The 27,071-nt window shown below is 44.0% G+C and overlaps 1 protein-coding gene across 2 annotated transcripts in view; it reads right to left on the reverse strand.

Moving 5' to 3' along the window:
- LOC137334272 (cilia- and flagella-associated protein 69-like) overlaps nucleotides 1-27,071 on the reverse strand; it is a 78,578-nt gene that overhangs the window by 36,587 nt on the left and 14,920 nt on the right. For both annotated transcript variants that reach the window (XM_067998937.1, XM_067998931.1), the window contains exons 4-14: nucleotides 25,975-26,084; nucleotides 21,190-21,266; nucleotides 20,069-20,167; nucleotides 15,167-15,319; nucleotides 13,572-13,749; nucleotides 11,235-11,358; nucleotides 10,930-10,978; nucleotides 9,737-9,858; nucleotides 4,583-4,799; nucleotides 4,068-4,232; nucleotides 93-208 (exon numbers count right to left, since the gene is read on the reverse strand). In XM_067998937.1, coding sequence (XP_067855038.1) covers nucleotides 93-208; nucleotides 4,068-4,232; nucleotides 4,583-4,799; nucleotides 9,737-9,858; nucleotides 10,930-10,978; nucleotides 11,235-11,358; nucleotides 13,572-13,749; nucleotides 15,167-15,319; nucleotides 20,069-20,167; nucleotides 21,190-21,266; nucleotides 25,975-26,084 — 1,410 coding nt within the window. The remainder of the gene's footprint in view (nucleotides 1-92; nucleotides 209-4,067; nucleotides 4,233-4,582; nucleotides 4,800-9,736; nucleotides 9,859-10,929; nucleotides 10,979-11,234; nucleotides 11,359-13,571; nucleotides 13,750-15,166; nucleotides 15,320-20,068; nucleotides 20,168-21,189; nucleotides 21,267-25,974; nucleotides 26,085-27,071) is intronic.

A 27,071-nucleotide genomic window follows, 5' to 3' on the forward strand; every position in this document is an offset into this window, starting at 1 on the left:
AAGCATAGTGATGCTAGGAATTTTGAATGGAGCCACTATACCAGTTTGCCAAAACATTCACATCTGAGCTACCTTATTCAATATTTACTCACCTTTCGATGAAGATCATTTTCACAGATGCTGGACAAGATGATGAGGATGTCAGTTTGTATATCCAAGTTAATTTTGGTTTCTTCCTCCAAGCTGTTTGTCATGCCGTTCAGAATATCTACCAAACATTTATTACAAATTGTATCACTCAGATAATAATCAATACATTAAAAAACTTTTTAAAAACTCTGTACATTTCAGAGAAACAAAATGGACTGTTACTTATTTGAGCACAAAATCTTCTATTTTTCTCCCCCAATCTGCCATGTAATGCACCAGATCCAGACATGACAGTGACCTGCTCCTTTGCCTCAACCTATTCCACTCTCAATCCTTTCAGGTTGAGCCATTAACAGCAGCCCATGATGACTTTCCCTCCAATTTTCCCTCCTTGTTGGTAAGTGAATGAATTCCGTTTGGTGGTCCTGCCTTCAGCCACACTCCCTAAACCCCTCCACCTCCCTCTCCTTCTTTAAGACCCACCTTAAAACTCATCCCTTTGACCAAGCTTTTAATTACCCCTCCTAATATCTTCTTTGGCTTAGTGTCCATTTTACTTGTATTGTGTAATGCACTTTGGGATGTTTTTCTGTATTAAAAGGTGCTATATAAATGCAAGTTGTTCTTTTTAAAAGCACCTTTGAGTGCCCCTGGCTCTACATAACTTTTCACACAAGGACTTCCAATATTGGTTCCAGTCCTACTCTCAGCACTAGCCCATCCACCCTATTTTCAATATCCACCACCTTAGTCTTAGGTAGACAAATCAATTTTAGCTTTATAAACAAAAGCAACTATCCACAAATCTCACCACTGATTCTCCTCCTACTATAGTTTCCTTTTTCCTCAGCATGGCTGTTGGAAAATAAATGCTCTGCTATATAGATTTTGTCAATAAACAATGACATAATGGCTAACACAGGAATCATGGGTAAGTGAAGTTAGTTTGAGTTGGTACATGCAGACAGTCACATAGTGCTGGCATAAAATAAGCTAGAAGGAGAAAACTTGTTTTTGAGCAAGCCAGCCAGAGCAGAAAGATAAGGGTAAGAAAGAAGAAGCAGAGTGGTAATAGAAAATACCAGACAAAGAAAGGAATGAATTCAGTCAATAACCATGAGACAGTTCATAGCCTTTTCAGTAGCAATGATTCTCAGTGAATCAGGGAATGAAAATGGAAAAGTCAGCCAGGATTCCCACTCCTGATCACTGTCTAGTAGCCCTTCCTATAAAGTATGCATGTTAGAGACTGAGTGAGGGCAGCATTAAGAACATAAGAAAAAGGAGCAGGAGTAGGCCAAACGGCCCCTGGAGCCTGCTCCGCCATTCAGTAAGATCATAGCTGATCTTCTACCTTTTTTTATTCGTTCATGGGATGTCGGCATCGCTGGCAAGGCCAGCATTTATTGCCCATCCCTAATTGCCCTTGAGAAGGTGCTGGTGAGCCGCCTTCTTGAACCGCTGCAGTCCATGTGGTGAGGGTTCTCCCACAGTGCTGTTAGGTAGGGAGTTCCAGGATTTTGACCCAGTGACAATGAAGGAATGGTGATATATTTCCAAGACGGGATGGTGTGTGACTTGGAGGGGATCGTGCAGGTGGTGTTGTTCTCATGTGCCTGCTGCCCTTGTCCTTCTAGGTGGTAGAGGTCGTGGGTTTGGGAGGTGCAGTCAAAGAAGCCTTGGTGAGTTGCTGCAGTGCATCCTGTGGATGCTATACACTGCAGCCACAATGCGCCGGTGGTGAAGGAGGTGAATGTTTAGGGTGGTGGATGGGGTGCCAATCAAGCGGGCTGCTTTGTCCTGGATGGTGTCGAGCTTCTTGAGTGTTACCTGGATGAGTGCAGCTCCAACAAGTGGAGAATATTCCATCACACTCCTGACTTGTTCCTTGTAGATGATGGAAAGGCTTTGGGGAGTCAGGAGGTAAGTCACTCACCATAGAATACCCAGCCTCTGACCTGCTCTTGTAGCCACAGTATTTATGTGGTTGGTCCAGTTAAGTTTCTGGTCAATGGTGACCCCCAGGGTGTTGATGGTGGGGGATTCGGCGATGGTAATGCCATTGAATGTCAAGGGGAGATGGTTAGACTCTCTCTTGTTGGGGATGGTCATTGCCTGGCACTTGTCTGGCGCGAATGTTACTTGCCACTTATCGGCCCAAGCCTGGATGTTGTCCAGGTCTTGCTGCATACGGGCACGAACTGCTTCATTATCTGAGGGGTTGTGAATGAAATTGAACAATCATCAGCGAACATCCCCATTTCTGACCTTATGATGGAGGGAAGGTCATTGATGAAGCAGCTGAAAATGGTTGGGCCTCGGACACTGCCCTGAGGAACTCCTGCAGCAATGTCCTGGAGCTGAGATGATTGGCCTCCAACAACCTCTACCAGCTTCCTTTCTGCTAGGTATGACTCCAGCCACTCAACCCCACTTTCCTGCCCAATCCCCATATCCCCTGATTCCCTTAGTGTCCAAAAATCTATCGCTCTCAGTCTTGAATACACTCAACAACTGAGCACCCTCTGGGGTAGAGAATTCCAAATATTCATGACCCTCTGAGTGAAGAAATTCCTCCTCATCTCAGTCCTAAATGTCCGACCCCTTATACTGAGACAATGACCTCTAGTTCTAGACTCTCCAGCCAGAGGAAACAGCCTCTCAGCAACTACCCTAGTGCACCGAAGGTTTACTAGATTGATTTCTGGGATGAGAGGGTTGTCCTATTAAGAAAGATTGAGTAGAATGGGCCTATATTCTCTGGAGTTCAGAAGAATGAGAGGTGATCTCATTGAAACATATAAAATTCTAGCCCTCTAAGAATTTTATATGTTTCAATGAGATCACCTCACATTCTTCTGAACTCCAGTGAATATAGGCCCATTCTACTCAATCTTTCTTGATGGGACAACCCTCTCATCCCAGGAATCAATCTAGTGAACCTTCGGTGCACCCCCTCCAAGGCAAGTATATCCTTCCTTAGGTAAGGGACCAAAACTGTACACAGTACTCCAGGTATGGTCTCACCAGAGCCCTATATAATTGCAGCAAGACCTCCTTACTCTTCTATTCCAAACCCCTTGCAACAAAGGCTATCATACCATTTGCCTTCCTAATTGCTTGCTGTACCTGCATGTCAACTTTCTGCGATTCGTGTACAAGGACACCTAAATCCCTCTGAATACCAACATTTCTTCGTCTCTAACCTTTTAAAAACTATTCTGCTTTTCTATTCTTCCTACCAAAGTGGATAATATCACATTTCCCCACATTATACTCCATCTGCCATTTAACCTGTCTAAATCTCTCTGCAGCCACTTTGCGTCCTCTTCACAGCTTACTTTCCCACCCAGCTTTGTATTGTCAACAAACTTGGATACGTTACATTCGGTCTCCTCATCTAAGTCATTAATATAGATTGTAAATAGCTGAGGCCCAAGCACTGATCCTTGCGGCACCCCATTAGTTACAACCTGCCAACCTGAAAATGACCCATTTATTCCTACTCTCTGCAGGTTGGCAGTTTGACCTTGGCATCATTAGCTTCAGCTGTGATGCTGCCAAGGTCAAACTGCCAACTAAAATTAATCATTTAAGTTTACTGAAGATTGGGCACTTGGGTAAGGTATCTGATGACTGCTAGCACTTTTAGACCCCTAGCTTAAGTTCAGGAGAAGAGTGGAGAAAAGGGAAGAAAGAAAATATATTTATATAGTGCTTTTCACATCCTTAATGTCCCAAAGCATTTCACAGCAAATTAAGTGTAATCATCATTATTTTGTAGGCAAGTGCAGCAGCCAATTTGTGCATAGTAAGGTATCTCAAATGAGATATATGAGATAAATGGCAGGCTATTATGTTTTGGTGGTATTGGTTGAGTGTCAGTTTACTGCTAGAATTCTCTCCCCTTTTCCTGTTTCTAACTATATATTTAAACTTCATATTAGGGTAGGATTGAGATTGCAAATCTACCGTACCTAGAAGTTGATGAATGGCTCCTTGGTCATATAAGTTTTGGTTTATAAATTCTTCACCAAGGGTTACCATAGATCTCAGGAGTCTTAGGCAGTAGCGCATTTGAGCTTTCTTATTGCCACGTCCACCAGATGCATAGAATGAATTGCCTTTACCAAAGTATGGATCTGAGAGACAAGTAAAAATTGTGTGACTGATGCACAGATCTGTTATCCTAAATAACTAACTCAGATTATTGGAGGTACAACTTCATGGAAAGGAAAAACTGGAAACTACATTGTGTCTTTTAGTGTTCATGCCATATCCCCATACAAAACATGTAGTATAAATGGAACAGTCACTAATTTTATACTACACTGACACTTAGAACCCATCCATGTCAAATGGATTAAATCATAGTCCAATACTTCTTTGGTCCCTTATCACTAAAGCATACTGATCAATCAAAAATTCTGTTTTAATATTTTCCCTTTCAGTTTACATAATTTTAAATTTACTACAATTTAAAGGCAATTACCTTGATTTACACACCAGTCCAACAGAAGCAGCAGACGGGTATTCCCTTGACAGTTCATGTAATCTTCCACCATGATTGGAGCCACTGAGATTAACGCAGCCAAGGCATGAAGCTGAAGCTCCTCAAACTGGGCAGCAGACCATTCCCGCACTCCAGGTTTCTCATTTGGAGTAACATAATGAAATAGTGCCAACAGTGCTTGCCCTTCACTCAGTAGCTGCAGGGCAAAAGATATACATAAAAAGACAAATTTGAATGTTTGGAAACAGATATTAATTAGTTTGAATCCTATAATTCACTCTCTTAAACGGTTAATCCATAAAGATTTTATGAAGCGAATAAACTACCTACTGCATGAAAAAGTTATGTTCCTGAATTATTAATTTAATAACAAACAATATTTCTATAGTGCTCCTCGTGTACAGAGATATAACAGAGCACATTACAGCAGGTGCTGATCAGGAGGGGGAAGGGAGATAAAAAGGTCGAGGGAGCCAAAGGCACCGTTTTAGGAAAGGATTTTTAGGGAGCTTTTGTAAGGTGGAGTGATTGAGGTATGGAGTTTCTGACCAATTATTGTGGAGTGGAGGGAGCAGAAAACAAGGAGTAACACAGTGTCAAAGGAGTGTCGGATGCTTGTGGGAATGCATGGCTGGAGGAGATCACTTAAGTAAGGTCGGGTGAAACTGTGGAGAAGTTTGAAAGCAAAGGTGAAGAATTTGAAGTCAATTTGGCGGGGTACAAGGAGCTTGGTAGAGACGAGGGTAATGGGATTGGAGAACTTTGTGCACATGAGGATGCAGGCTGCTGTATTGTGAATGAGTTGTAATTTTCAGAACGTGGAGGTGAGAGGGTGAGGTTAGAAAAACATAGAGACATCTAGCCTGCAGGAGGTAAAGGTTTGGATTAAGGTTCAGCAGGAAAAGGGAAAGGGTAACGGCATGGGTGGGCAACATTACCATAGTGGAAGGCGTAAATCTTCATAATAGAACAGATGTGAGAAAAGTTGTTCAGCTACGAGTTGAGCAGTATGCCAGGGTTCTGACCCTCCAGACTTTGCCTGAAATGGCAGCCAGGGAGGAAGGTGGAGTCAAACAAGTAGGTGCTGTCAGGAGCCAGAGAATGACTTTGGTTTTGCCAATATTAAGTTGGGGGAAACATTGACTCATTCAGGTTCTAATGCCTGTCATGCAGTTGGGGAGTGTATCAAAAGCCACAGGGTCGATGGAGGAGGTGCAGAGGTAAAAATGGGAATCATTGGCATGCGTGTGGACAGACAGTACCATGCCAAACAGAGATTGGCTGTGGGTTCACACCCATAATGCACCTGCATGTGGTGTTCATAGTTTTGGCAGTGGCACTAGGAGGAGGAGCCAGGAAGTTCTCCACATTGAAGAAGTGGAAAAGAAAAATCTGAGGTCAAGTTCTGCCACCCTGCTACAATCTCAATACATGGGCTCGATTTTAGGGTCGGGTTACCTGCGGGTTTCCAGCGGGGGGGCCCCGAAAATCCCGATCTCCGATCACGTGACCGGATTCGGACGAAATCCCAGCCACTTCCGGGTACCGCGCTGACGTGCGGGGCTGCGCGCGAAAGCCCCGCTGGTGGGAATCCCGCAGGCAATTAAAGCCAGCGGGGTTCCACTTGAGAGCACTTAACTTGCTCGTTGTGGTCAGTTAATGAGCTGAAGCAGCTGTCAAAAGAGGAAGTGTGGGATTTTAGGTTCAAGGCAGTCAGTTTCCCACACTGGGGGAAACAGGACCCTTCAAACCAGGCGTGTTGCAGCCAGCAGCCTGTGGCAGGTGCCAAGGTGCGCTCCACGGGGGAGAGCCCTCACCCACGCAGGAGGCCACCGCGTCACATAGGGCAACCCCTGCCCCCCACCACCCCCCGGCCAAGCCAGAGGACAGACCGACACGAAACCGCAGCCCCAGTCCGAGGACCCACACACCTACCCTGCACAACCCCTCAGACCAACACCTGCCAGTTGGGTGGTGTGTGGACACCCTCGGAGGACGAAGAGCATGACCAGCACCAGCAGCCTCGCAGTCCACGCCGTCCGCCGCAGAGACGTGGATCCCCCCAACACGGTGTGGTTGCACGCCCACCTGCACAGCAGGAGGGAGGGCTACCGCAGAGAGAGACGCGTCGCAGAGGGCACTACCCTCGCCACAGGGTCCACAGACCGAGGCACAGCTCCCCGGACCTCTCCGAGCAGCAGTGCACAGGGAGGCGCAGATTCGCTCGACATGTAGTCATGGAGATCTGCAGGCTCTTTCATGCCGAGCTGCTCCTGGCTGGCCCCAGCACCAACTGCTTACCTGTCGCTGGCAAAGTCACCACTGTCCTCCACACCTTCTCCTCCGCATCCTTCCAGGGTGCAGCCGGCTACACCGCCGATGTCTCTCAGTCGTCTGCGCGGACGAGCCCTGCAAATACACCTGCACCTACTCTGCAGTAACACGATGGGTGGCATCAGTGGTGGGTCCTCATAGTGATACCCAGGAGCGGGCATTATTGGACACAATGGACAGGATTCGCGGAGACATGGCAGTGGTGGTGTCAATATAATGTGTGCTGTTTGTGGCTCTGAAATTCAATATGGGTAACACCCATGACAAACCCTCAGACACCCTTGTGCACCCCCTTCATGCTGACGAGACGTTTGCCTTACCCTGCCTACTGCACATATGTGATGCATGCCCTGTGGCTGCAGCACAGGTGGTGGCAGGTTGAGTGAGGCTGGCCGTGAGGGAGATGCACGAGAGGGTGAGTATGGGATGGAGCCATGAGATTGTATGAGGATTGGGTCGCGTGTTAGTGGCAGGATGAGTACTGGCGAGGTGAGTAGGTGGAGGTAAGATGAGGATGGGGTGTGAGTGGGCATGAAGGGTGATGTGACAGAATAGTGTTGGCGGTGCCGAAGGAGATTTGGGGTGGGGGCAGTGTTGTGGCAGACGGAGTGTAGGGGAAAGACTTCGTGTTCTCACTGTGGCTGACCTACTGCGGTCATTGCAGCGCCTCCTGCACTGTATGCAGGTGGGCCATATGTTGGTGGCGCAGGTGACCCCCTCTGCCACCTCGAGCCAGGCCTTCTTGGTGGCAGAGGCAGGCCGCTTCCTCCCGCCCGCCGGGGGGAAGATCTGTGTCCTCCCCCTCCTCCTCACCCCATCTGATGATACCTGGGGTGAGGCATCATTAAACTGGGAGCAGCCTTCCCCCTGGGCTGCTCCATGCTGCAATTTGTCCCATTGGTTGCAGCATCTGTCAGTGGAGGACTGCCCCTTTAACTAGAGAGCCTCCAGCTGGCAGATCGTACTGCGCATGCGCAGCCCGACCGACGCGCAGGCCAGCGCCGTGGACCCCGGAGGAGCAGGTAATTGGATCCTATTAGTGGATTGCCTGCTACGATCGCGTGGGCAACCCACTAATTTCGCCGTTCGCGTTTTCGACGCTCCCGGAGGACCACCCGCTGGGAACCCGCAGGCCTGCTAAATTCAAGCCCCATCTCTTTGATATGAGCTCAAAACTGAAACTGGCAGAAAACGAGCAGCGAGTCACTGGCAGACTCTTCAGATGGGAAATGGAGCATTGAATGGGGAGCAAGATGATAATAAAAACAATCTTAATTTATTTTTGTACCTTCATATTGTTTTAATTGCTTAATATTTCATATATAAAATATGCATTTTTCAATTTTCCATACTTCAATCTGGGGTGTGGTAGTCCAGTGGCTGTGGTACTGAATTAGCAATCCAGAGGTCATGAGTTCAGTATGGCAGAGGTTCAGTATGAAACTGAGTTCAATAAATCTGGTCATTTGTGGGCAGGCATAGAAATAAATATCCATGAAAGCAGCTGGATTGTCATGAAAAGCCAACTGGTTCACTGATGTCTTTCAGGGAAGGGATCTGTCACCCTTCCCTGTCGGGCTTACATGTGACTCCAGTCCCACACTATGGGCATGATTTTAACATTGAAAAACGGGTGGGTTGGGGGCAGGGGGAGGCCATTCAAAATCGCAAACATTTCAGACCCGCCCCCAACACTCTTTCTCACCCATTTCCGGTTTTCACCGGGGTGGGACGAGGGGCGGGCGGCCAAGCTGCTCCCAGGAGGCGGGCTGGTGACTAAAACCTTTCAAGGAGGCTGCGGGCCTCCATTTTTGCAGAATTTACAATTTCAACCCCAGAGGCTAGGATTCCCGGGTGTTCTCCTTCATGCCACGTGAAAGGAAGTGAGAAGGCCTGAAACTGCAGGTAAGTGCCTTTCTGGCACAGCTTCTGGGCCCGGAGGAACATGAGTGCTTCCCCCAGGTCCAACAAGCCTACCTGCAGCAACCCCCACCCCACCCCCCGAAACGATCGCGACCCCTCTCCCCGATCCCCAACCCCACCCCCAATGATCGTGGACCTCCACGATGACCCCCGATCTTGACACCCACCCCCCCGTGACTGACTCCCCCGTGACCCCCATGCCCACCGAGTCCCGTGCCCACCCATACCCATCAGTGCCCCCCCCCCGCCATCCAAAGACTTACCTGAACACATCCTCTCCCTGGCTGCTCTCCTGTCCGACTGAGACCAGCCTGTCAATCAGGCCGGTCAGTCAGATGGCAAACTGACAAAAAAAAAAAAATGTCCTTACATCAAAATCGTAAGGACGTCCGGGAAACTCGTAGATCCAGGTTTCCCATCTGCAATTTGACCCCCCCCCGCCCCCTTCCTGGCTCAGGGTCAAAATCATGCCATATGTGATTGACTCAACAGCCTCAGGGCAACAAATATGGTTTTGCCAGTGTTACCCACTTGCCAAGAACAAATATATTTAAAAGAAAAAACACACGACTGGTCTAGATGGGAGGGGAGAAGCAACGTGGGGAAGAAATAAAATCATAGAATCAATAGAATGTTACAGCACAGAAAGAGGCCATTTAGAACTGGTATTTTTCTCCATGTGAGCTATCTAGTATATCCTTCTCTCCTGCTCATTCCCCATACCCTTTAACATTCCTCTTTTTCAAGCAACTATCTAATTTCCTTTTACAGATTTCTGTTACTTATAGGTTTAGTAAATAATTATTAATCTATGATTTTATCAGCAATTCGTGAGGTCAGTACAGCTCATTGCTACTTGTATTTATAATGCGTTACCTGTATAGAAGCAAGATCATTAGTCAAAGCAATAAGCATGTTGAAGAATAGTTTTTTCATTTCAAAGTCTTCATGATTGGTAGAAATTTTAAGGCCGTGAACCAGTGGGTTATGGCTCTTTACTAAAAGAAAAAGGAAACACAAAATAATGGAAGAAAATTGCAATAATTTAACACTCTATCTATCCTCAGAGTGTCCCAAAGTGTTTCACAGACAACAAATTACAGTGCAATCACTGTTGTTAAGCAGGTAGCTGTGGCAGCCAATTGCACAAAACAAGCTCCCACTAACCAGATAAATGATCAGATTTTTTGGTGGTGTTGGTTAGGGGAAGAATGTTGGCCACAAAACCAGGACAACTCCTTACTCCTCTGAGTTTTGGGCTATTTTGAGCTGGATGGCCTCCAGCTCCACTTCTCCTCCTCGTTGGCCCATAAAAATTTCCAACTTATTTTTCTGAAGCTCTCAAAAGGATTTTGGCAGCCCCTTTTTGGATACTCCTATCTGAAGGGACTGGTAGCAATCTCTAATACCCACTTACTCTGACTGATCCACTTCACAACCAGCTGCCTGGCAGAAATACCGATAAATAATCCATTATGATGTCACGCCTGCTCATCTACATTTAATTTAAATGTCTTCACCTATTTCAGGCAGGAACCTTCAGCCCATGTCAGAGATGCTTCTGGAATTGCGTACCAAGCATTCCTCACCAGAAACAGAAGCGTTCTAATGAGGAAAATTGGCCCTTATGTGTTTTCATACACAGAAAGCACCAAGAAAAATTTGGAGACAGCGAAACTGATAAGATGTTCAAATACAAGGCATCTATACAAGAAAAGAGAATACAGAAAAAAGACAGATATCTAAGTATTCCACCCCTTCAGTGACAATTTTTTTTGCATTATCTGTTTGTGAGTGGGGGCAGCACACAGTGGTGCACGTCCCACACTACAAAATAACAAATCAACAAATTAAATTATTTGAAAATATCACAAATTTCTTATGCCAATCTGGATGACTCGCTGTTTTCTTAATGACATTATTGACATTTGGACATGGAAAACAGCTGTGGCTGAAGCATCAGTCAGTGGAAACTGGATGCAGATTTTTAGATGATTTGGCAACAAAAATTGTAACTCAATTGAGGCTTGGCTTTTTATTTTCCCCTTCCACTAATAGAAAATTCTTACCTTCAGGGAACACAGCAAACAAGATCAGTTGCTTAGTAAAGCCAGTTTCCTATCATGAAAAGATGGCATAATGGAAAACAATTTTAGGAAAATTCAGAGAAAACGATTTTACTGCTAAGGTTTGATGTAATCAACAAAATAAAGTAGCATAAACAACGATTGTATCATAGGAGAAATTGCAATGGCAAATTACAAAATGTATCTAAAATATATTAAGAAAATGTTTGTTTGTTCTGTTTCACTAATAAAACAAGTATACTCATGAATATTACAAATCTATGTTTGCACTTGACAGTAGTACTTACAATCATTGGAACCATGGGACTTTCTGCTAGAATTGTAGCTATTACTAGCAAGTCATTTCGCAGCTGGCGGTTGTAATGGCAATAACCTTTCATCATTTGGTTCAAAAAGGCTTCTTTCAATGCACTAAAGATGAAAAATGAAGTAAATTAATATTTCTTTTTTATAACATACACAAAACATGATATTCTTTTATAACATGCAGCAAAATAAATCCCAAAAATACTCCTGGTCAAAACGCATGGGGCTCGATATTAGGAGGGAGGCGGGTTGGCAGCTGGGGGGGGGGGGTCGACTGGGCGCAGCCTAATTGAAGGCACCTACCATGGCTTCTGGGTTTCCCATTCCAGACCTGTGCAGCGGGCGCACTGTGCACCCGCATCACAGGCTGTCAGCAGGAGGAGCCCTATTTAAAGGGGCAGTCCTCCAATGCTCTTCCTGCAGCAAAGAACCAATTTTGGATCATGGAGCAGGCCAGAGGCAAGACTGCTCCAAGGTTCTCTGATGCCTCATTCCAGGTGCTGCTCGATGGGGTGAGGAGGAGGAGGGAAATTTTTTTTCCACCGGATGGGAGGAGGTGTCCTCCCTCCGCCACCAAGAAGGCCTGGCTGGAGGTGGCCGAGGAGGTTACCAGCAGTGGCAATGTGTCCAGAACCTGGGTCCAGTGCAGGAAGCGATTTAATGACCTAACCAGGTCAGCCAAAGTGAGTATACTTACGCATTCTCCCACACTCCATCTTCCACATCATCTCCACCACCACACAACTCCTTCTGCACTGCCACCACAACGCTCTTGCATCACTCCTCACATCCACTCAACCATCATCCTCACCTTGCCTGCACTTACTCACTGTCCCAGTTCCCATTTGAGCACTACCACGCAACCCAATCCTCATACAAACTCATGGCTATGTCTCACACGCACCCTCCCATTAATCTCACTCACGCTCACCCCCACCCACACCAATACATGCAGTGGGTCACCATGCAACCATCACTCAATCACGCCTCTGTGTTTTGCCTTGATAGGAGAAGAGATGCCAGAATGCCCGGGAGAGGGCAAGAATCGGAGGGGCCTGCCACACCAGGTGGTCTTAACAGATGCGGAGCAGCAGGCAATTGAAATAAGCCAGACGCTGGAGTACCTGTCCGTGGCAGACGCCGAGACTGGGAGTGCACAAGCGGCTGGGGACAGAAATATACACTCAGCACTCATGATAGCGAATGATCTTAGCATCACTTGGCATCTGCAGCACCTCAACATCTGTCCACATGCTTAATATTGCTTTCTGTTCTCTTGCAGGGTCATCTGCGAGCGGCCTGACGGCGGAGGGCAATTCCTCAGAGGACCTGCCGGTACATCTGAGCCAGCCATCCACCAGCGCAGATACACACACCTCGGTGGGTCCCCATCCTCACATAGTTGGGCTTGCACATGGTGAGTCACCATGCACATGTGAGCATCAGCAGACCCTGGTGGCAGGGGCAGCTGTGGAGAGTCCGCGTTGGCGGGAGCACTCTTCTCCAGGCTGTGCTCAGCTGGACCCAGATGCTGAACCCTGGGGGACAGCCGTGAAAAGGAGAGTCATCGAGGGTCAGCAGCACATTGCTGAGGTACTGGAACAGTTGCCACGTGCACTCTCCACAATCGCGCAGAGGATGGAGTCTTCCAACTCCTGCATGGGTGGAATACTGTCACAGGGACGTGAAGGTATCTCTGAGATAGTGTCGCATGTAGGTGCAGGAATGTCTGCGATGGAGGAAAGGCTAGCCTCCATCGAGCTTCAAGCACGTCTCAAAAATGAGTCCATTCAGGCCCTGACAACGGCCGTTCGGATTCAGGGTGAGCAAAATTCTGCCACCTTAAACGGACTGACAGATACCTTACAACTGGCTTTCCAAGGCTTCACACAAGTCATCCAAACTGTCATCCAACAGGGTGAAAGGAGTGATGTGGGCCTGGGCCAGGAGAGGGATGATGGTGAAAGGGGATATGGAAGTGGGGACACCACTCAAAGCGCTCCCACGTCTCACCCGTTGCCCCCCACTCAACCAGTACCCGCAATGCTGCCGAGTCTGCCCCTGCACAGGTGCAGGTGGAACACTCTTTGGAGGGGCCCTCACGAGCTCAGAAACGGGCCATTCAGCCCAACAGGTCCATGCCGGTGTTTACGCTCTACATGAGCCTCCTCCTCCTTACTTCATCTAACCCTATCAGCAAATCCTTCTGTTCCTTTCTTCCTCATGTGTTTATCTAGCTTCCCCTTAAATGTGTCTATGCTAGTCGCCTCACTTAGAAAACTGCATTTTTGTTTGTGCAGTTACTATGAAATACTCACTAGATACATTCAAAATCACTCAGCTGATTAACAAGTTCCTTCTTGGAGGCCTGTTCTAGTAAGTTCCACAGAATCTCAGATGACCGAAACAATAGTTGTCCAGATGGATCTGGATCATTCAGAGAGCAGCAGATTTTGTTTGCTGCTTGTGCATTCAACATCAGGTTACAGTTCATAACTGGAATCAGATAGACACAAGTCAAATGCCACAGTAAACAAATCAAGAATATTATAGTTAAGTCTGGCAACTAGCTTTGACAATTCAGTTACAGTACTTCACTAAGTTTCAAATCAATGTGGGACAAAAAAAAATCTTGGTTACTTTTGGCTTCCAATCTGGTAGGAGAAATGTTTAGTTCAATTGTAGCATCGCACCACCATTTTATTTTATTTTTTTATTGGCTAGGGTAACCTGTTCACGCTCAACTAATTTCCACAATGACCTGAATCAGTAAATGACTAGTCTGAAAGAATGGAGATCATCAGTCACTTCTTCTCTTGGATATCAATTTAATGTGTGATGTATCACAAAGTTTAATTTTCCAGTATATTTTGATGCCTTCATAAGTACCACCAAAATATACAGCCAAAACCTGATAAGATCAAATCAATTATTATCATAAATCATTTTAGTCCTATTTTATGACCTACCTTGGTATAAGAGACAGAATTGATAAGATCAATCAAAATGGTTTCCATCACAATATCATCCTATCCTGGCCTTAATATGTTTTGCCTGTATTAAGGTTATTCCAGGTAAAATATCTCTAATACCCCTAACTAATAATAATCATTACGTTAATGCCACTATATTTATTTTATGAGGAAACAAAAATTAAACTTTTCCCTAATAGATGGCTGGGTTCTCAATTGCAGCAGCCATTTTCCTGGTGATTCGCCCATTCCTGGAAGGCTGAAGTATGATCTTTCAGTGTCTAACCAAATACTCTCCATACATAGGGGCTTCTTCCAGAGTCAAGAGACTCATATTACATTTTGTGTTTGGTAGGTGCTTTAAAGAAACAAGGTTGAATCTTCTTTTCATATTTTAATGTTGGCTATCTTGAATTTACCATATGGAAACATTGTATTAAGGTAGTCATTTTCATGGAACCCCCATATTCAGGAATTAAATGGTAAAGATATTGTCCAAAATTTAATATTAATTTTGAATATTGGAAAATTACTTTATTTCTTGCATATATGTTGATCCAGATTTTCCCAGCTGCATTGGCTAATTTCAAATAGTTCGTGGCGTATAAGAAATGGGGAGAACAACCACTTTTTATCCAGTCTGCCCAATATCTGCTTTTATGTTCAATCTATCGTAGCCATGTTAATGGCATTCTGATGTAAGTACATCAATACAATGCCTACATTTAATAGTATGTAAAGAAAAATTGCTGTAATAGATATAAATATTGTGCAATAAACTTGAAAGAGGAGCATGTGTACTGCAGACAATCATTTTGCATAATGTATAACATAACAGACGTCTTCATTTAAAAAAAGTTCACATAAATGCTAAGAAATCAGATTAAGTTATATTATAAATTGAAATATACTTCACTTCAAATAGTTCAATAAACACCTACCAGATGATGAAGAAAGACACTGCAAAGTCTGGATTATCCGTAACTTTACATCCAATTGATTTCCAACTAGGGCAAGTCCCATGACCAGGGTTTCTACCACTCCACTCTCTTCAACTATTTGTATATTGTAGCTCTTACTAGTAGGATAAAAATCTGAAAAGTTGTGTTAACTGAAAGTAAGTTTCAATTAAAACAAAACAAAAATCTTTTGAAAAGAATTACTTCTGCATACAATTAACACTACAGTAAATTCAAAGAAAATTTGACATTAAACAAATTTGTAGTGAAAATTGAACATAATTAAAACTTTTTCTCACATGTACAGTTGACAGTATCCATGGGATGCTTAGGTTTTTTTTAAAAACAGGTTGCTAATAAGTTTGTGCTTTTAGTTATTGAAAAATAGTCAAAAGACTAGGTGAGGCCCTAGTCAAAAAGAAGGAGGCATATGACATGCATAGGCAGCTGGGATCAAGTGGATCCCTTGAAGAGTATAGAGATTGCCGGAGTAGAGTTAAGAGAGAAATCAGGAGGGCAAAAAGGGGACATAAGATTGCTTTGGCAGATAAGGCAAAGGAGAATCCAAAGAGCTTCTACAAATACATAAAGGGCAAAAGAGTAACTAGGGAGAGAGTAGGGCCTCTCAAGGATCAACAAGGTCATCTATGTGCGGAACCACAAGAGATGGGTGAGATCCTAAATGAATATTTCACATCGGTATTTACGGTTGAGAAAGGCATGGATGTTAGGGAACTTGGGGAAATAAATAATGATGTCTTGAGGAGTGTGCATATTACAGAGAGGGAGGTGCTGGAAGTCTTAACGCGCATCAAGGTAGATAAATCTCCGGGACCTGATGAAATGTATCCCAGGACGTTATGGGAGGTTAGGGAGGAAATTGCGGGTCCCCTAGCAGAGATATTTGAATCATCGACAGCTACAGGTGAGGTGCCTGAAGATTGGAGGGTAGCAAATGTTGTGCCTTTGTTGAAGAAGGGCGGCAGGGAAAAGCCTGGGAACTACAGACCGGTGAGCCTGACATCGGTAGTGGGTAAGTTGTTAGAAGGTATTCTGAGAGACAGGATCTACAGGCATTTGGAGAGGCAGGGACTGATTAGGAACAGTCAGCATGGTTTTGTGAGAAGAAAATCATGTCTCACGAATTTGATTGAGTTTTTTGAAGGGGTAACCAAGAAAATAGATGAGGGCTGTGCAGTAGACGTGGTCTACATGGACTTTAGCAAAGCCTTTGACAAGGTACCGCATGGTAGGTTGTTACATAAGGTTAAATCTCACGGGATCCAAGGTGAGGTAGCCAATTGGATACAAAATTGGATTGACGACAGAAGACAGAGGGTGGTTGTAGAGGGTTGTTTTTCAAACTGGAGGCCTGTGACCAGCGGTGTGCCTCAGGGATCGGTGCTGGGTCCGCTGTTATTTGTTATTTATATTAATGATTTGGATGAGAATTTAGGAGGCATGGTTAGTAAGTTTGCAGATGACACCAAGATTGGTGGCATTGTGGACAGTGAAGAAGGTTATCTAGGATTGCAACGGGATCTTGATAAATTGGGCCAGTGGGCCGATGAATGGCAGATGGAGTTTAATTTAGATAAATGTGAGGTGATGCATTTTGGTAGATTGAATCGGGCCAGGACCTACTCCATTAATGGTAGGGCGTTGGGGAGAGTTATAGAACAAAGAGATCTGGGAGTACAGGTTCATAGCTCCTTGAAAGTGGAGTCACAGGTGGATAGGGTGGTGAAGAAGGCATTCAGCATGCTTGGTTTCATTGGTCAGAACATTGAATACAGGAGTTGGGATGTCTTGTTGAAGTTGTACAAGACATTAGTAAGGCCACACTTGGAATACTGTGTACAGTTCTGGTCACCCTATTATAGAAAGGGTATTATTAAACTAGAAAGAGTGCAGAAAAGATTTACTAGGATGCTACCGGGACTTGATGGTTTGACTTATAGGGAGAGGTTAGACAGACTGGGACTTTTTTCCCTGGAGAGTAGGAGGTTAAGGGGTGATCTTATCGAAGTCTATAAAATAATGAGGGGCATAGATAAGGTAGATAGTCAAAATCTTTTCCCAAAGGTAGGGGAGTCTATAACGAGGGGGCATAGATTTAAGGTGAGAGGGGAGAGATACAAAAGGGTCCAGAGGGGCAATTTTTTCACTCAAAGGGTGGTGAGTGTCTGGAACGAGCTGCCAGAGGCAGTAGTAGAGGCGGGTACAATTTTGTCTTTTAAAAAGCATTTGGACAGTTACATGGGTAAGATGGGTATAGAGGGATATGGGCCAAGTGCAGGCAATTGGGACTAGCTTAGTGGTATAAACTGGGCGACATGGACGTGTTGGGCCGAAGGGCCTGTTTCCATGTTGTAAACTTCTATGATTCTAATATATGTAATAGATAGTCTAAGTGAATCAATAATCAGTTGAATGTGCACTTTTTTTTAAGCAGTTGATGAGGTTTGATTCCACCTTACTTTTCTCATTTCCCGACTGATCTAAGAATATAAGAACGTAAGAAATAGGAGCAGGAGTAGGCCATACAACCCCTCGAGCCTGCTCCGTCATTCAATAAGATCATGGCTGATCTTTTACCTCAACTCCACTTTCCCGCCTTATCCCCATATCCCTTGATTTCCTTAGTGTTCAAAAATCTATCGATCTCAGTCTTGAATATACTCAACGATTGAGCATCCACAGCCCTCTGGGGTAGAGAATTCCAAAGATTCACAACGCTCTGCGTGAAGATATTTTTCGTCATCTCAGTCCTAAATGGCCAGCCCCTTATCTTGTGTCTATGATCCCAAGATCTAGATTCTCCAGCCAGGGGAAACAGCTCTCAGTATCAAGCCCTCTAAGTATTTTATATGCTTCAATGAGATCAACTCTCATTCTTCTAAACTCCAGAGAATATAGGCCCATTCTATTCATTCTCTCCACGTGACAACCCTCTCATCCCAGAAATCAATCTAGTGAACCTTCGTTGCACCCACACTGAGGCAAGTATCTCCTTCATAGAAACAAAGAAAATAGGAGCAGGAGTAGGCCATTCGACCCTTCGAGCCTGCTCCGCCATTCAATATGATCATGGCTGATCCTCTATCTCAATATCATATTCCCGCTCGCTCCCCATATCCCTTGATGCCTTTTGTGTCCAGAAATCTATCTAACTCCTTCTTAAATATATTCAGTGACTTGGCCTCCACAGCCATCTGTGGTAGAGAATTCCACAGGTTCACCACTCTCTGAGTGAAGAAATTTCTCCTCATCTCAGTCCTAAATGTCCTACCCCGTATCCTGAGACTGTGACCCCTCGTTCTGGACCCCCCAGCCAGGGGAAACATCCTCCCTGCATCCAGTCTGTCAAGCCCTGTCAGAATTTTATATGTTTCAATAAGATCCTCTCATTCTTCCAAACTCGAGTGAATACAGGCCTAGTCGACCCAATCTCTCCTCATATGACAATCCTGCCATCCCAGGAATTAGTCTGGTGAACCTTCGCTGCACACTCTCTATGGCAAGTATATCCTTTCTTAGGTAAGGAGACCAAAACTGCACACAATACTCCAGGTGTGGTCTCACCAAGGGCCTGTATAAGTGCAGTAAGACATCCTTGCTCCTATACTCAAATCCTCGTGCAAGGAAGGCCAAAATACCATTTGCCTTCCTAACTGCTTGCTGCACCTGCATGTTTGCTTTCAGTGACTGGTGTACAAGGACACCCAGGTCCTTTGTACATCAACATTTCCCAATCTATCACCATTTAAATAATACACTGCCTTTCTGTTTTTCCTTCCGAAGTGGATAACTGCACATTTATCCACATTATACTGCATCTGCCATGTATTTGCCCACTCACTCAACTTGTTTAAATTGCCTTGAAGCCTCTTTGCATTCTCCTCACAACTCACAATCCCGCCTAGTTTTGTGTCGTCAGCAAACATGGAAATATTACATTTGGTTCCCTCATCCAAATCATTGATATAGATTGTGAATAGCTGGGCCTAAGCACTGATCCCTGCGGTACCACACTAGTCACCGCCTGCCACCTCGAAAAATACCCATTTATTCCTACTCTCTGTTTCCTGTCTGTTAACCAATTTTCAATCCATGCCAGTATATTACCACCAATCCCATATGCTTTAATTGTGCACACTAACCTCTTATGTGGGACTTTATCAAAGGCCTTCTGAAAATCCAAATAAACCACATCCACTGGTTCTCCCTTATCTATTCTATCAATTACATCCTCAAAAAACTCCAGTAGGTTTGTCAAACATGATTTCCCTTTCATAAACCCATGTTGACTTTGTCTAATCCCGTTGATATTTTCTAAGTGTCCTGTTATCACAGCCTTTATAATAGACTCTAGCATTTTCCCTACTACTGATGTTAGGCTAACCGATCTGCAGTTCCCTGTTTTCTCTCTCCCTCCTTTTTTAAACAGTGGGATTACATTTGCCACCCTCCAATCTGCAGGAACTGTTCCACAATCTATAGAATTTTGGAAGATGACAACTAACGCATCCACTATTTCCATGGCTACCTCTTTTAGTACTCTGGGATGCAGATTATCAGGCCCTGGAGATTTATCGGCTTTCAGTCCCATTAATTTCTCCAGCACTGTTTTTTTTTACTAGGACTAATTTCCTTCAATTCCTCCTTCTCACTAGTCCCTTGGTTCCCTCGTATTTCTGGGAAGTTATGTGTGTCCTCTTCCGTGAAGACAGAACCAAAGTATTTGTTTAATTGCTCTGCCCTTGCTTAGGTAAAGAGACCAAAACTGTACACAACTCCCCAAGATTTGCACTAAATATGGTTGAGAGTGTGTGCAGTGGCTAAGTTACACCAGGATTGAGTCACTCAAACAAATATAAATACCTTCAAATTCATGTCTGGGTGGTTCTTTGCAATACAGCCTCATGATGGAGTCACAGATTTGTAATCGGACATCCGTGCTGGGTACTCTCAATAGGTAACCTGTCAGAGAGTTAGTGAGAATCACTGTGTTGAGTAAATGATTTTTTCTTTAATTCTGAATTCTACTCCAAACTCAAATGATTGTAATTAGTTTCCATATTTTTTGAATATTTGAAATGGTTGCAATCGAAAGATACTATTTGGGTTATTAGAAATGCATCCAGGGAATACTGTTACTGTGTTACTAAACTCAGTTATCTACCACAGAAAAGATAGGCAATATTAGCAGTATAGGCATTGGCACCAAATGTCATCTATGTCCACCAAAGTGGCCGTACATTCTATGCCTGCTTTTCAAAAGTTTCTCTCCCTCCATTTTCAAAACATCACTTCTTAAATATACTGGTGTAGATTTGTTTCTTTACCGCTTGGGTGTTAAGCATCACCTGGGCAGAGTGCAGAAAGAAAATTCTGGTGCAGAGGATCATACACCTGTAGCAGAACCTGTCTGATTTTTCTTCCATTGAAATGAATGGATTGAAATCCAGCACATTTTATAAGGGGTATGTGATCCTCCCTGCCAGATTTTCCTTTCAGCGCTCTGCCCAGGCAATGCTTAATGCCCAGGTAGTAAGGACAAAAATCTACCCATGCATTACACATTAGAACAAAAAAGAAAAAGCTTAATTTTCTGCAACCACATTTCTGATTCTAGTTGCAAAGGGAGGCAAGGAAATTTCCCAAATGAAGGGATGGGGAAGAATCAAACGAATTAACCCACAAATTTCACTCATATACATTTTCTAGTGAGTGGTTATACAGTGGCAATGTCAAATGGCTGACAGCACTCTTGGGGCAGGAATGTTACACAATATAGAAGGACTTAAAGAGTAGGAAATAAATATAAAAACTTTGACATTTTTCATTGTTGACATTCATAGTTATTTATTCTGATTGGCAAAAATACTACTACACACAAGGTCAGAGTGTAGGTTTTCACATTAGTACTAGTCTGTAGATCTTTCTGCAGTAAGACCTTAAAAATGTTCACTATTTTTCTTTACAAAATTATATTAACATACCCATTTGTGAAATAGACTCGGACACAACTTGGGCAAAATTATATTCGTCAGATGACTTCTCCTTTAGAAAAGGTAAGCTGATGAAAACAAGCAGAGTAATGCAGGTAACAGTCTTTTTAACTTAAAATTGAGATTATGCAAATATCACTACTTATATTTTATTAAACACTTTTACAACTAAAACTTAAGGAGCATTGTCATCAGAAAGCTTTTGTGTTTGTTTATAAATATGCCATTGGAGTGACTGAAAGCATCATTGTGTCTCTTGCATATGACATATCTTATTAAAAAATCTTACATGCTTGCATTTATAGAAGTTACAACATGGAAACAGGCCCTTCGGCCCAACATGTCCATGTCGCCCAGTTTATACCACTAAGCTAGTCCCAATTGCCTGCACTTGGCCCATATCCCTCTATACCCATCTTACCCATGTAACTGTCCAAATGCTTTTTAAAAGACAAAATTGTACCCACCTCTACTACTGCCTCTGGCAGCTCGTTCCAGACACTCACCACCCTTTGAGTGAAAAAATTGCCCCTCTGGACCCTTTTGTATCTCTCCCCTCTCACCTTAAATCTATGCCCCCTCGTTATAGACTCCCCTACCTTTGGGAAAAGATTTTGACTATCGACCTTATCTATGCCCCTCATTATTTTATAGACTTCGATAAGATCACCCCTTAACCTCCTGCTCTCCAGGGAAAAAAGTCCCAGTCTGTCTAACCTCTCCCTGTAAGTCAAACCATCAAGTCCCGGTAGCATCCTAGTAAATCTTTTCTGCACTCTTTCTAGTTTAATAATATCCTTTCTATAATAGGGTGACCAGAACTGTACACAGTATTCCAAGTGTGGCCTTACTAATGTCTTGTACAACTTCAACAAGACATCCCAACTCCTGCATTCAATGTTCTGACCAATGAAACCAAGCATGCTGAATGCCTTCTTCACCACCCTATCCACCTGTGACTCCACTTTCAAGGAGCTATGAATCTGTACTCCCAGATCTCTTTGTTCTATAACTCTCCCCAACGCCCTACCATTAACGGAGTAGGTCCTGGCCCGATTCGATCTACCAAAATGCATCACCTCACATTTATCTAAATTAAACTCCATCTGCCATTCATCGGCCCACTGGCCCAATTTATCAAGATCCCGTTGCAATCCTAGATAACCTTCTTCACTGTCCACAATGCCACCAATCTTGGTGTCATCTGCAAACTTACTAACCATGCCTCCTAAATTCTCATCCAAATCATTAATATAAATAACAAATAACAGCGGACCCAGCACCGATCCCTGAGGCACACCGCTGGACACAGGCATCCAGTTTGAAAAACAACCCTCTACAACCACCCTCTGTCTTCTGTCGTCAAGCCAATTTTGTATCCAATTGGCTACCTCACCTTGGATCCCATGAGATTTAACCTTATGTAACAACCTACCATGCGGTACCTTGTCAAATGCTTTGCTGAAGTCCATGTAGACCACGTCTACCGCACAGCCCTCATCTATCTTCTTGGTTACCCCTTCAAAAAACTCAATCAAATTCGTGAGACATGATTTTCCTCTCACAAAACCATGCTGACTGTTCCTAATTAGTCCCTGCCTCTCCAAATGCCTGTAGATCCTGTCCCTCAGAATACCCTCTAACAACTTACCCATTACAGATGTCAGGCTCACTGGTCTGTAGTTCCCAGGCTTTTCCCTGCCGCCCTTCTTAAACAAAGGCACAACATTTGCTACCCTCCAATCTTCAGGCACCTCACCTGTAGCGGTGGATGATTCAAATATCTCTGCTAGGGGACCCGCAATTTCCTCCCTAACCTCCCATAACGTCCTGGGATACATTTCATCAGGTCCCGGAGATTTATCTACCTTGATGCGCATTAAGACTTCCAGCACCTCCCTCTCTGTAATATGTACACTCCTCAAGACATCACTATTTATTTCCCCAAGTTCCCTAACATCCATGCCTTTCTCAACCGTAAATACCGATGTGAAATATTCATTCAGGATCTCACCCATCTCTTGTGGTTCCGCACATAGATGACCTTGTTGATCCTTGAGAGGCCCTACTCTCTCCCTAGTTACCCTTTTGCCCTTTATGTATTTGTAGAAGCTCTTTGGATTCACCTTTGCCTGATCTGCCAAAGCAATCTCATATCCCCTTTTTGCCCTCCTGATTTCTCTCTTAACTCTACTCCGGCAATCTCTATACTCTTCAAGGGATCCACTTGATCCCAGCTGCCTATGCATGTCATATGCCTCCTTCTTATTTTTGACTAGTGCCTCAATCTCCCGAGTCATCCAAGGTTCCCTACTTCTACCAGCCTTGCCCTTCACTTTATAAGGAATGTGCTTACACTGAACCCTGGTTAACACACTTTTGAAAGCCTCCCACTTACCAGACGTCCCTTTGCCTGCCAACAGACTCTCCCAATCAACTTCTGAAAGTTCCTGTCTAATACCATCAAAATTGGCCTTTCCCCAATTTATAATTTTAACTTTTGGGCCAGACCTATCCTTCTCCATAGCTATCTTAAAACTAATGGAATTATGATCACTGGTCCCAAAGTGATCCCTCACTAACACTTCTGTCACCTGCCCTTCCTTATTTCCCAAGAGGAGGTCAAGTTTTGCCCCCTCTCTAGTCGGGCCATCCACATACTGAATGAGAAATTCCTCCTGAATACACTCAACAAATTTCTCTCCATCCAAGCCCCTAATGCTATGGCTGTCCCAGTCAATGTTGGGAAAGTTAAAGTCCCCTACTATTACCACCCTATTTTTCTTGCAGCTGTCTGTAATCTCCTTACATATTTGCTCCTCAATTTCCCGTTGACTATTTGGGGGTCTGTAGTACAATCCTATCAAAGTGATCTCTCCCTTCTTATTTTTCAGTTCTACCCATATAGACTCAGTGGGCGAACCCTCGGATATATCCCCTCTCACTACTGCCGTGATGTTCTCCCTAATCAAGAACGCAACTCCCCCTCCTCTCTTACCTCCTGCTCTATCTTTCCTATAGCATCTGTACCCTGGAACATTGAGCTGCCAGTCCTGCCCCTCCCTTAGCCATGTTTCAGTAATAGCTATAACATCCCAGTCCCATGTACCCATCCATGCCCTGAGTTCATCTGCCTTGCCCATCAGACTTCTTGCATTGAAATAAATGCAGTTTAATCTAGACTTCCCTTGGTCTTTGCCCTGCTTTCTCAGACCATCTGTCCGGTCATGTTCTGTACACTCTCCCTTACTGCCTTTTGTTTCTGTCACCACTTTATTTCCCACTGACTTCCTGCATCGGTTCCCATCCCCCTGCCACATTAGTATAAACCCTCCCCAACAGCACTGGCAAACACTCCCCCTAGGACATTGGTTCCAGTCCTGCCCAGATGCAGACCGTCCAATTTGTACTGGTCCCACCTCCCCCAGAGCCGGTTCCAATGGCCCAGGAATTTGAATCCCTCCCTCTTGCACCATCTCTCAAGCCACGTATTCATCTTAGCTATCCTGTCATTCCTACTCTGACTAACCCGTGGCACTGGTAGCAATCCTGAGATTACTACCTTTGAGGTCCTACTCTTTAGTTTAACTCCTAACTCCCTAAATTCAGCTTGTAGGACCTCATCCTGTTTTTTACCTATATCGTTGGTGCCTATATGCACCACGACAACTGGCTGTTCACCCTCCCCCTCCAGAATGTCCTGCAGCCGCTCCGAGACATCCTTGACCCTTGCACCAGGGAGGCAACATACCATCCTGGAGTCTCGGTTGTCAACTTTTTCCATTATAAATTCCTATGTATATATTTAGAATGGAAACTGCTATTGAAAGCTGTCATGCTGTAATTGGACTATCTGGCCACCATGTGGCAATATGCTGTTGAAAAATGTTGAAAATTCTGTTTGCCATCTTGTTTTCTCTTTAGGTAAATTCTTCAGATAAGTTTTAGCTTTATTATACAGTTTAATTTTTAATTTAATTTTTTCTTCGCCGCCTGCCTCCCCTCTCCCCAGCTGGATTTTTGGCTTTTCAGGCCCTACTAATGCAGTGTCTCAAAGGCCTGCATCCTGGCTACTGCATTTTGGCTTTGAACCACTGAAACTCCCTGTGGGGCTAATGCTCCTTGAAACCTGCCCAACCCATTGTCAGCCCCATTTGTTGTTCTGCTCTGCTGGCTGCATTATGGCTCGCAAACATTACATCATTTTTTAAAACCATTTTCTGTCAACTGCGGCCTAGGCTGTCACATTCCTCTAATTTGTCTAAAATCACCCTGCAGCGCATAGATTTGGACTAAATTATTCACCCCGTGCGCATTTACATGTTATCTGAAAATTTAAGAATGGTTCCATTAATCTAAATCATTAATGAAAATGATGATCGGCATCATTTTAAAAACTTAGGCCACGTTTAGTTAGTAAAGGTAGATTAAATACTAACTGAAATCTGAAAATTTTTAATTAGCGTATTTAATAACTTGATGGTTTGAACAATGCGCTAAAGAAACACCTTGGAGCAGATTGTTATGAATTAAGACTCGGGACTATATATCAGGAATTTGAATATAGAGGTCAGTGTACCCTGCAGAATTTTTAGTTTGTTATGGACAGTACATGGGTGCAGGCTGCACAGAAACCCATGCCCAAATTTTCAAAATACGCAAAGCAATGTGTTTGGCGGACTAATTTATAAATCTACCCCAGATTTAAACATCTGTGGCACCAAATCTGAGAGTTTTTCAATGCCTGGTGAATAACAATGAAAGACAGTCACTTACCCACACAACTTGAGGATTTCACATATTGGCTGTACATAGGCATCCTGATCTTTTACTTTTTCTGCACAAAGATTAAGAATTTTGAAGACTTGAACCAAGTCTTTAATTGGCTTTTTACAAAAATAAAGTTAAGGCACCAAAACTTCATACTATTTTAGGAGCACAGGAATTGGGAAACGAAAAAAGACCCATCTAGTTTGCCTTCTGGTGAAATAGCTTGTCATGGGCTACATTACCTAGTTCCTTTATAATCTTAAAAACATCAATCATATCACCTCTCAACCTTTTCTTTTCCAGTGAGTTTCAGACCCCACCATCCTCTGGGTGATAAAATTTCTCCTCAGCTCCCCTCTAATCCTTCTACCAATTACTTTAAATCTATGCCCCCTGGTTACTGACCCCTCCACTAAGGGAAATAGGTACTCCATATCCAATCTATCTACTCCTGTCATAATTTTGTACACCTCAATTAAATCTCCCCTCAGCCTCCTTTGTTCCAAAGAAAACGACCCCAGCCTATCCAACCTTTTCTTATAGCTAAAATTCTCCAGCCCTGGCAACATTCTCGTAAATCTCCTCTGTACCCTCTCTAGTGCAATCACATCTTTCCTATAATGTGGTGACCAGAACTGTACGCAGTGCTCAAGCTGTGGCCTAACCAATGTTTTATACAGAACTAGCATAATCTCCCTACTCTTATATTCTATGCCTCGGCTAATAAAGGAAAGTATCCCGTATTTTAACCAGCTTATCTATCTGTTCTGCTACCTTCAGGGATCTGTGGACATGCACTCGAAGGTCCCTTTGTTCCTCTACACCTCTCAGTATCCTCCCATTTATTGTGTACGCCCTTGCCTTGTTTGCCCTCCCCAAATGCATTACCTCACACTTCTCTGGATTGAATTCAATTTGCCACTTTTCTGCCCACCTGACCAGTCCATTGATATCTTCCTGCAGTCTACAGCTTTCCTCTTCACTATCAACCACATGGCCAATTTTTGTATCATCTGCAAACTTCTTGATCAAGCCCCCCACATTGAAGTCCAAATCATTAATATATACCACAAAAAGCAAGGGACCTAGTACTGAGCCTTGCG

Source organism: Heptranchias perlo, chromosome 2 (assembly GCF_035084215.1).
Source record: "Heptranchias perlo isolate sHepPer1 chromosome 2, sHepPer1.hap1, whole genome shotgun sequence".
In the NCBI taxonomy this organism is placed as follows: domain Eukaryota; kingdom Metazoa; phylum Chordata; class Chondrichthyes; order Hexanchiformes; family Hexanchidae; genus Heptranchias; species Heptranchias perlo.